The following is an 11,840-nucleotide window of genomic DNA, read 5'->3' as shown; positions in this document are numbered from 1 at the left end:
CTATTCATCAGAGTTGCCTTACAATTTTGTTGTTCTTGCTAACCTACCTCGAGGCCACCATAACTCGAGGTCAAGAATTGGATTGCACACTGGTTTGACTTACTTTATTTCTTCAGTTTAGAAATTTAATTCCTTGTTTATTAATTGATATTGGACTAAATCGCGTATCTTTAAAACCACAATATAAATTTAATTGTTACTCAAATTTAAGGGTAAACAAACTAGCATGTTACAATAGATTTAAGTACTCTGATAGTGTAAAAGAAATATTATAAATCTGTATAACTTTAATTCTAGAGGACCAATACCAACAGCATATTTAGATAGAGATCTAGAGACAATTAGATCTTAACATCTCCTTCTTTAAGAATTTAAGTTATATATATTATTGGTAGTGTAACAAATTTTACATCATCAGATTATTTTCATCGATTGCAGTGACATGAGATGACATGATAATATTAAAAAAATATAAAATATTTACACCTACTAATATATAGAGCTGTCAAAATGGGCATGGCTCGTGAGGTCAGCCCAACCCAGCCCACTACTAGAGTAGGGTTAGGTTGGAATTTTTTTAATCCATTTAAAACTGAGGCTTATAAGCCCGGCCCAAGTTAGCCGCCGACCCTTAAGGCTTGATCGAGGCTGGGGCTGGGCCGGCCCGTGGGCCAAAAATTAATTAAATTCAAATTTAAATATTTAATATTTACAAAAAATAAAAATTAAAAAAACTATTAACTATAATTCTCATTCCCCAACCTTAAATTGCTCATTTACCCTTCCATATCTACTAGAATTTAGATTTTTGATATGCATGTAGTATGACAAGATTAGTTTTTCTTTTGCTTAATTACGACGAACTAGGAAAAAGGCCAAGTTTTAAGACCCAAAGAAAATTGACAACACTAGCAAATTTCGTGAATTTTAAAATAGTAATGAACTATAATGATGAATTTAGTAAATGATGTTAAACCTAAATTAAAAAACCTCAACATATAAACTTATTGAAGCAATCCCTCAACCTGAAAAAAGTGAAAGAAAAGTATTAAAAAATATTCATGTAACGTTAAAAAAGAAGACCTATAAATATAGAAAATGTGCATTTCAATTACGAGATTCCTTGTCAAATATCAAGATTTTGCACACTCTAAACAAAAAGAAGTCGTTCATATGATTAAGAGACTATGTCACGAAGAAATCTTTAAAGATTTGAAGAAATATTTTTCTATAAAAAATTGAAGGGTCGGCCCGGCCTAGCCCACGGTCCTCTTAGGGCTGGGTTGGGCTAGCCATTTTAAAACTCATTTAGATGGCGGGCTGGCCCACCCTAGGCCACCAAATTTCAAAGCTTGTAAGATTTGGGCTGGGTTGGGCTGCGCTAGGCTGGCCCGTTTTGACAACTCTACTGGTATATAACTTCTTTTAATATTGTTGGAAAATGTTATGCAACTTAGTGTGTGTTTGGTATGAAGGAAAATGTTTTCCATGAAAAATGTTTTCATGAAAAAATGAGTGGTTTTATCACTTATTTTTCCTTGTTTGGTTGGTGAGTGAAAAACTTTTTCCGAAAAATATTTTCTAGTGTTTGGTTAGAGAGTCGAATTTTTTTTAATGTTACTCTCCTCAACCCCTCCCCCAAGTTCTCATGTTTCCTTCTTCCCCCTCCCTCATCCCCCTCCCCCCATACCTAACGTTTTCAAGACTCTATTTTCTTCAATAATTTAATTATTCTTCTAAAAATTCACACAAACCCAAAAGAGCTAATGTGATGTTTTACTTTTTTTATGCAAAACAACATTGAAATTTATGATCCAAAACTACAAATAAAATACTCTTTTTTGGTTGAAAAAGAAAGTACTCTTTCTACACCATGAAAATAAAGTAATTATTTTATTGAAATAAATGAAAATATTTTTTCTATATCATGAAAAGAAAGTATTTTTTTTGTTAGAATGAAAAAAAATACTTTTTTATATCATGAAAAAAGAAAATACGCATTTGTTGAAATGAAAAAATAAATTTATCTATAACATGAAAAGAAAGTACTATTAATAATATTTTTATTTAGGATAGGTGTGAGGGGCAAGGGTGGGGTGGCGCGGGAGTTGGGGTTGTGGTGGGTAAGGTAGGTGGGGATGGGTTGGTGGAGATGGGGAATAGGACGGGGAAGGTTGAAAAAGAGTTTTGGAAAATAATTTCTATATTTTTCAAAGTAGTTAAGCCAACCAAACATGAGAAAAATATTTTCCTTCGTACCAAACACACCCTTAGACCGTCTTAATTTTGTTCAATATTAGCTAATTAAAGTACCTATAAGTTTCATAAAGTCAGAGAAAATGATAAAGAGATCATTAATATTAGAAAGTAGACTGAAGTAATGAAGTTCCATTGTTAACATGTGGCAGTCTTCACATTTGCTTCTTCGCGAAGAAAGAATCAAATAAAAAAAAGAAAACCAAGACGTACCAATTAAGTACTATTTCCTCCGATCCGCAATAAATAATTTTTTGGCCTTTTTTTGTGGTCCAAAATAAGTAATTTTTCCAGATTTCAGGAATGAATTAATTATTTTTTTCCTACATTACCTTTGGAGTAAATAATGTTAGAGTATGTGTTAGGAGTGTTTATGTGAAGAGATAGTAAATGTTAATATGTTCAATTTCATTGCTACTTAATATTAAAATATGAATGTTTTAATATGTGTGAAAACAATAAAAAAATCACTTATTTTGGACCGGATGGAATATAAAAGACATTTGTATTTTTCTGTCAACACCTCATATAATTAATGCCCGACCGGATCCATGAACAAATATTCAAATATAAAGCGCTATTCCCTCGTTCTAATTTATGTGTCAGTGTTTGACTCTGTATAATTTTAAAGTTTGTGGTCTAAAATATGTGCGCGCGCGCACACACACACATATATTTGTGATTATAGATTATTTCGTTAAGAGTAAGATAAAAAATTTAAAGTTAAATTATTTTTAAATAATAAAGTATGACGTTTTTTTTATAAATTTAAAGTTAAATTATTTTTAAACAATGAAGTATGACGTTCTTTTTTATACCGACTAAAAAGAATAAGAAATTGGGACGGATAGCTTGGGACATGTATAATTGGTATGGTAAACAATGTTGATCATAGATTATATATTTTGATTATACACATATTAAACATAAATTATACATATATACCTCCGCAGGCTATTTTTAGTTTAAAAAATTAAGTAGACGGCTAATCGGGTTAATTCTTCATAATTTAGATCATTTACAAATCGCAGACTCGATTTGCCAAATATTAGTAGGATCAGTAAAGATTCTTTTAATACTATTAATATAGCTTAAGTTATGGTAATATAATTCAATTTACCAAATAGACATAGTACTTATTACCTTATAAGTGATTGTGTAATATATTTTACACGTCAAACAAACAAAACTAGCAGTGGATTCATGAGATTACAAACTAAATTAAAATTGCTAAATCTAGACTTATTTTTAACTATTAAAATAAAGAAATTAAATTACTTTCCTTTCTCCTTCTTATATATAGGCTCAAACTCTTGATTCATTTACTCCCTCTCCCCCGACAAGAGAAATAGACAAGAACTCATGCCAAAAGAAAGAAATCAAGAAGTTATTTCCTCTCTAAAAACAGTACCTATAAGGTATTTTTCTTCTTTTTTTTACTCTTTCTATTTAATCATTTCCTTGTATTGGAACAGAAACTTTGGCTAACCATCATTTGTTTTGGTTCAATATATATACATATACATATACATATATATATATATATATATATATATATATATATGAGCGTGCGCTTTGTTTATTTTCTGTTGTAATTCAAGTTATTCGCGTTTTTTGTTCAATTTTGTTTTTGAATCTCTCTCACAGGTAGAGGTGAATTTAGAATTTAGAGTTAGTGGATCTAAATAAGTGTGATCGTATGTATATAATATGTATACATTTAAAACTCTTACACATATATACACATAGTTCAATTGAACTCACTAAAATCTGCCTTAAATGTATCTCTGTGTGGGTTTTGAAGAATATTGGTAAAGGCCAGTGTTATGAAGAGTACAAAGAAATATTAGAACAACTAAAAATACATATTTTACCACTTTTTATACATGTCTGTGAAGACCAAAGAACAAGATATCTCGTATCAGAGGTGAATTCAGGATTCAAAATTTTATGGGTTTAACTTTTAAAAAATTTATAATTGAACGCATTATATTTTTAAAATTATGGGTTCATATTTACTATTTTTGCAATTGTAATGAATTTTTACATATAAATTTTTACTCCGCGTCGAAAGTTATGGGTTCAATTAAACCCGCTGAGTATCTACATCCGCCCCTGTCTCATATTACCATCACACCAATGATTTCCGAGCATTGGAAATGGAAAAACTCTTGGTAAAGAGCATTTCCTCTTTAATGAACTTTTTACGACGCGAATCTAAATTAGTTGGCCCAATAAAAACTAGATATAGATAGTTAGATATACCCAAAAAAAATATTTATGAAATAATCATTTCTTAAAAAAGAAGCTACTAGAACACTTAACTTTACCAGAATTAGCTACCCTATTTAGCGTGTTATATATGCAGGCTATGATATGAATTTTATGGGTTTTAAATTTAACTCTATAGACACCACGTGTTAATAAGTGAATGTGAATTTAGTTTTTATACATATTTTGTAAATTTTTATATATACAAAATTTAGACTAAAACTATTAGGTTCAGTCGATTTGGTACCTCGTATTCTAGCTCGATCTTTGGCTTAATCCTATTATAACCTACTACTCCTTTCCAAATTTGATAAATTTATAGTAACGTGGATTTTCTTGCATTTGGAAGTTATAAAATTTGACTTGAGATAATTTACATGTATTTTTTTAATTATAATATCTTCTTATAACATTGAGATTTTATATATATATATTTGTTTCAGGCATTAATCGAAGATATGGGATTGTCAAGGCTCTCATCGACTGAAGGTGAAAATGCTTTCTCAATTGAGTACACTTCTTGGCTGGTAATTAAGCCCATTTCTGATCTTTATCTAAATTAAGCTGAAGATGTTTATTTAATTATGTGTATATAGTAAACTTTGGTTAATTAAATTTGAATTTTTAGAACTTGTGAAGCTGAAAGCTGTTTGAAAATAATTTGTTGAGTAATATTAAACATCTTCTTATTTGTAGGTTTCTTTTGCTACATGTTGTTTCTGCTATTCTATCATCTTATCTTGTTTTTTTTTTTTTTTTTGGTTTTCCACCCGATGTTCGGTACCCGTATTTTAGTCCGACTATATCTGGATTCACGCTGCGTAAGGCCCCATTCGGGGGGAAGCGCTCCCTACCAAGGATTTTTCCATACCCAGGGCTCGAACCCGAGATCTCTAATTAAGGGAAGAGCAGTCTCATCACTGCACCACATCCTTTGGTGGTTCTTATCTTGTTGTAGTTGTTGTTTTATCTTGCTGTTTCTTAGCCTCGTATCTTCGTGTTAGTCTGGTTGTTTCTTATTTTATTGTTGTTACTGCTTGTTGCTTTTTTTTTTATTCCTTGAGTCGGGGGTTTATTTGAACAAGTATCTCTACCTTCACAGAATAAGAGTAAAGTCTGCGTACACTTATTTTTCCTAAATCCCACTTTGTGGAATTATACTTAGTTTGTTATTGTTGTTATTATAATGTTTTGGTGATAATAATTTATGTACAGATGGAGCATCCTTCTGCTTTGGATAAATTAGAACAAATGATGAGCATAACAAAAGGGAGAAAGATAGTAATCTTCTTGGATTATGATGGCACCTTGTCTGATATTGTACCAAATCCTGAAGAAGCTTTTATGACTCACAAGGTATAATTAAAATTCTCTCAATTTTAATTTACCTTTTGTATTAAATTGTCTCAAAATTTTGGTTAATTAATATTTGGGGCAGTCAAACTAAGACATTTAAATAATTTACAGTGCATTACATGGTAAACTTATTTTCGTGTGATCTATATCAAAGACGGATCCAGAATTTCAACTCTATGGTTCAACTTTTGAAAAAATTAGCATTGAACCCATTATATTTTTAAATTTATGGGTTCATATCTACTATTTTTTCAATTTTAATAAATTTTTACATATAAATTTTTATTCTGCATCGAAAGTTATGGGTTCAATTAAACTCGTCGAGTATATGCTACATCCACCCCTGACCTATAGGTTATAGGTTCGAGCCACCCACTAATGATTGCATTAGGTTAAGCTGTCCACATCACACCCTTTATTGTGTGATCCTTCCCCAGGCCGTGCACGAACGCGCGATGATGCCTTCTTCACCAGACTGCCTTTATATATAGAGCATTACATGAAACAAAAAGCTTATATATATATATATATATATATATATATATACACATACATACTCCCTCAAAAGAAGTATAATATCACATGCAAAAAACGTTAAGATGAATATAATTTTAGTAATTAATCATCAAATTACAATGGCACATTAATTAGGGAAAGTTTCATATAAATTGCAGATGAGAAGGGTGCTACGTGAAGTTGCTAATCACTTTCCTACTGCAATAATTAGTGGACGGCAACGAGAAAAGGTTCATGTTTAGTTTACATCCTTTAAATTATACAGAAAATACTGAACCAAGTCAAGTTTAGTTATTATTAATTAATTAATTCTACTTACGCTTTCTTCTTCTTTTTCTTTTTGTTTCTAGGTACAAGATTTTGTACAATTGAACAATGTTTATTATGCTGGGAGTCATGGGTTAGATATCGAAGCTCCATTGAATCACACAACAAATTTTGATGATATGGTTAGTTTTCTTTAATAAATATTATATTTCTAATTGCTTGTCTGTAATTATGTGAAAGTTCAAGGTCGTTAGGTCTTGATTTTTGTATATTTTTTGAAATTTTAGGATAATGAAGTTGTTCTTCACCAACCTGCGAAGGAATTTTTGCCTGAAAAACATAAGGTATGGGTGCATGGAGTTTGCATATACAATACACAAATTAGAAAGAAAAAAATGTAACCAAATATATATATATATATATATATATATATATATTCTTTAATTCTCCTAACATTTTTTTAATGTATTTTAATTAGGTTTTTAATCTCTTGAGTGAGAGAACTAAAAGTATCAAGGGCGTCAATATTGAAGACAACAAATTCTGCATTTCTGTACACTACAGACATGTTCTCGCTAAGGTCTGTTTTATTATATAAACAATGAGACGTCGCCTTAAACTAGCCCGCTAGGCAAGTCAACTAATATATGAAACATAACTCAACTGAAGATCATCAAATAAATAATAAAATAAGAGTACGAAATTTAATACAAACTAGCTACCCCAAGAACTGATAATATAATAAGTCATAAAAATTCCTATAATTCTAACTACTCAAACGGAATACTAAAACTTAAAATGACCGGTTGGATCGTTACATCCTCACTTTTGACACTGTTTATTTTGTTTACTATGAACTCCAAATGGCAGGACCTCGGAACACTCGAAAATATGATTTCTACTGTGTTAAAAGAATACCAAAACTTTCGTGTATCAAAAGGCAAGATGGTAATCTTCTTTCAATGAATTGGTTAATTAACTGTATTTTTTTTAACAACAAGAATTTAACGAATATTTTTTTTTTATGAATAGGTATTTGAGATACGACCAAATATTGGGTGGAATAAAGGTCACGCCCTGGAATATTTCTTAGAATATCTTGGATTTGGAACTTCAGATGATGTTTTTCCAATATACATTGGAGATGATCGAACTGATGAAGACGCTTTCAATGTAATAAATAACTCCTTTCTGTTTCGTGCATCTCTTGTATTTTTCAATCATGTTCTATCGGAAACAGCCTCTCTACCCTATCGGGGTAGCGGTAAAGTCTGCGTACACACTACCCTCTCCAGACCTTATTAGTGGGATTATACTGGGTTGTTGTTGTTGTTGTTTTATATATCTTGTGTTGAAGTCTATCGAAAACAACTTCTCTACCTCAAACGAGATAAAGGTAAAGTTTGCATATATAGCGTACATCTCACCGTCCCCGGACTCTATTTGTGAGATCATTAATTTCTTACTTAAAAGAAAAGTAAGTTTACATAATTTATTTCTTTTTTAAGAATTTTCCTGTAATGAAATTATTGCAGGTATTAAGGAAAAGGGGACAAGGTTTTCCAATAGTTGTATCTGCTACTCCAAAAGACACCAAGGCTTTATACTCTTTACGTGAACCAAAGGAAGTCATGGAATTTTTGTTGGGTCTTGTGGTTCGGAGCAATAACACTTCTTCGACTTAAGTGTAAAAATAGCACAGGTTAGCCAGTGTTCGGACTGGTCATTCAAAAATAGTCAGCGTTTGCAAAGTTATTGAAAAATAATCACTATTTTACTGGAACACGGAAAGTTCCAGTATAATATACTGGAGATTGGAGCATTGGTCCAATCTTTAGTATATTATGTTGGACCGATATATTTTTCCGAATTTTAAACAATGTTTTCGTTCAGAATTATCTTTACATAAAAAGTGACTAAATTTCGATTACTTTTGAAACTGTAACTAAGTTTGAATAACCACTTATAAATCTGGTTATTTTTGAATTTCTCCCGACTTAAGTGGGTCTAATAAACAGTTCAATGATCAAGAAGTTGAGATTATTTTGAAAACAATATCTAATTAAGTTGCCTTATTGGTCTGTTTCTTTTTTCTTCTTTGTTCCCTTTTATTCGGGACTAGGGCTACTAATTAATACTAGGTAGCATCTTTTCATTCTCTTATAAATCCTATGTTTAATTATTAAACTACGTAACTAGTATCTATGAACGTGCGTTGCACGTTAATAATGGTACGTGATGATTTAAATATTTATTTATACTAATATCTACGAACGTGCGTTGCCTGTTACTAATGGTACTTGATAGTTTAAACATTTATTTATATGAAGGAACAATAAAATTTAATTAATGAAAAAGTTTTTATGTATAATAGTACAACAATCATCTAAATGCCGAAAAGTATTATTACATTTGCATTATACATGAATTTAAAATAAAAGGACATCACCAAAACTTACAATAATGATCAATTTTGTCATGTTAGTTAGATAATTATGTATTACTTCCTCTAGTCCACTTTAAGTGATTTTTGATTGCTTTCACACATATTAAGGAATCGACTTTTTAGCATTAATCAACAATGTAATTGACCATATTAACCTAAAAGTGGACAGGAGAGAGGATAGTTTAAAAGTATTTAATGTGATGGTATTTTACCGAACACTTCTATGTTGACGATATTTTTTTGTGTGTATGTTTCCTCCTAATGATTTGGTTGCTCTGTCTTAACTAGAACTCTTATTGCCGATCTTGATATCCCTCTTGAAAGTGCAACATACAGATTGTTATGCAATCTAGTTTCTATATACGTGTATTTAGCTAATTTTTGAATGAAAGAATAATAAATTACATTTATCAAAAATTTGTACAAAGCAAAAATATTTGTTGTAATGCAATTGATGTGAAAATGTAATTGTTATTATATATTAACATAATACTTGAATTCAAAACTATATAATTTGAGAGATAGTTACCAAGTGAAAGAGAGAGAGATAATTAAATTATACAATGAACCTGTATGGTGAAAATCATTTGGTGCTAAGTATTTTAAATATTTTTCTTGGTAATAGTTATTGGTATCATCTCGTGTGAAATCAAAATAAATAAATACTCTGCTCTTCACCAGGAAACTTGGACATCAATATCTAGTTCGAAGCACGATTATTTCTCCTAAGCTAAGATAGTTATTTTTTTCATGTATTTTTCATAATTTATATTTTTATTTAATGATGAAAATATTTTTCTTATTAAGCAATCTTCAATACCGCTATCACCATTGGGCTTGACATTCAATTGGTTTGGGAGAAAGACCAATTATGTTTAATTGTATGCTCTATTTTGTTTTGACAAGAAACAAAATATCACTAGATATCATATTCATTCACACTCTTATATTTTTTTTGTTAGCCTAATCTTTTCAATTTGATGCCGTAAATATGAAGTTACCATGTTGCATCTACAATTTATGTATTTGTTGATTTGGAACTACTGATGGTATTTGATATAAATTACCTTCAAAAATTATCTTTTTGCCCAATAATTCCTCGACGTTCATTATATCCTAAAGCTCATGCCGTCGGTGTCGATGATATGACGCTTCTCCATATAAGTGGTTTATCCCAGATTAATTTTTCTTTTCTAACGATATAGCATATCTTCACTATACTTTGATATTTTTATGATGGTTATCTCGATTATTTAAAGAGGTATGTCAAATTTAGAGTGAACCATATTATGACCTCTTGACAAATTCGTTATTGCTATATATACCACTTGTTATTATATGTAACATTATCATTCCTCTCGGTGTTTCAAGTTATGTACAATATAAGAATTTTCTTTCGATTCATCCTATCTATCTACAAAAAACAATCCAGCAATATTAGAGTTGACCTTTTGTAATATAGTTACTAAAAAGAAGAAGTAAAAAGAATTAGTCTAAGACGATTGAGGTTTAGCTCTAATTTCTTTTTTCCAATTCTAATACAATATTTCCACGTTGTGGGTTTGCCACGTGGCTTAGGAGAAAGTTCGATATTTTAAGTTTTAGGACTTTAATGTTACTACTATAGTCAAATAACAGTTTTGGTTGGATTTAAAGTTCTAAAATTAAGCAAAATCTTAAATATTAGTACATTTTTATTCAATACGAATAGTAGTTTTAAAACAATAGCTCTTAACTTGGAAGTAATTGTGATGTCTAAGTTTTCGAGAAATCCCCAAAGCCATAAACTTCTTTTTGAATATCAGTTATTACTTGTAATTATTATTTGTTCTCTTTCACTTCTTATTAATGCAACAAATTTTGACATATATTCTCATTTTTCTCTATTATTCGGTCTAGAACTTTCAGTTTTCAAGTACTATTACCAAGATTAAAGAAATAATTTAACTCTGTATAACTCGCATAAATATTGTGAAAACTATTACTTCTTTGGTTGAAAATATTTATTTAGCTAATTGTAATAATCGATATATAACTTAAAGTTGTTTGGTTGTAGATAACTAATATATAATTTAAAGCTGTTTAGTTCCTTTTTTTTTTTTGGACCGAGGCATAGTTATTACTGTTATTGTATTAAAAATACTTTATCAATTTTTTTGATTGAAAAAATTAAAAAAAAAATTATTTCAAATTAAGATAAGGATTTTTTTCCTTCAGAAGAAGTAGATTTCCTGGGCGATCTTTAACTTTAAAAGAAACTTCCTATTAGAAGGAAATAGGTCTTATTTTTTCTTAATTTATAACAGATGTTAGAATAATTATCGATTCATCTAAACTTTAAATTATTAATGGTGATTATAATTTTATCTAAGATATACTGTAGCAAAATATAATTAATTTTTCCAACACGGAATTATCTTTTAAAGAAAAAATACAGCCACTGAATGGTATTTTATCGTTTATTGACTCAAGAATTTGTTAACTATAATTAGGGTAATTTAATTGAAGTTTCATTGGATGGGAGAACTTCAGACAATAAAGATTTATTGTCTCTATATAGTTTCGGGAGAAAGCAAAAGTTTATGATATTAAGTTTATGGTATAGTTTTATTCAACGTAGAATGTAACTTACCAAAACCAAAAGGAATATTAATCAAATAAGGAAAGACTTATAAACATAATTTTAATTGATTTCAAAATCCTAAATATTAATAAAATAGTAAAATGA

At 29.7% G+C, this 11,840-nt stretch overlaps 1 protein-coding gene across 1 annotated transcript; it reads left to right on the top strand.

Annotated features, from left to right (window-relative positions):
• Nucleotides 1-3,609: 3,609 nt before the first annotated feature.
• On the top strand, nucleotides 3,610-8,351 carry LOC104216210 (probable trehalose-phosphate phosphatase 6). The gene is made up of 10 exons (XM_009766215.2): nucleotides 3,610-3,674; nucleotides 4,971-5,054; nucleotides 5,743-5,883; nucleotides 6,558-6,629; nucleotides 6,750-6,848; nucleotides 6,954-7,010; nucleotides 7,145-7,246; nucleotides 7,537-7,614; nucleotides 7,699-7,839; nucleotides 8,202-8,351. Exons 2-10 carry the CDS (start codon nucleotides 4,986-4,988, stop codon nucleotides 8,349-8,351), a joined length of 909 nt encoding a protein of 302 aa, XP_009764517.1. The 5' UTR covers nucleotides 3,610-3,674; nucleotides 4,971-4,985.
• The last annotated feature ends 3,489 nt before the right edge of the window (nucleotides 8,352-11,840 follow it).

This window comes from Nicotiana sylvestris, chromosome 4 (assembly GCF_000393655.2).
Source record: "Nicotiana sylvestris chromosome 4, ASM39365v2, whole genome shotgun sequence".
NCBI lineage: Eukaryota > Viridiplantae > Streptophyta > Magnoliopsida > Solanales > Solanaceae > Nicotiana > Nicotiana sylvestris.
This window is presented reverse-complemented; position numbering and strand designations above follow the sequence as displayed.

Coding starts and splice junctions, on each gene's coding strand:
- LOC104216210 (XM_009766215.2), top strand. CDS start 4,986: ATGGGATTGTCAAGGCTCTCATCGACTGAAGGTGAAAATGCTTTCTCA. Junction 5,055..5,742: donor TTGAGTACACTTCTTGGCTG/GTAATTAAGCCC, acceptor ATTTATGTACAG/ATGGAGCATCCTTCTGCTTT. Junction 6,630..6,749: donor GTGGACGGCAACGAGAAAAG/GTTCATGTTTAG, acceptor TTTTGTTTCTAG/GTACAAGATTTTGTACAATT.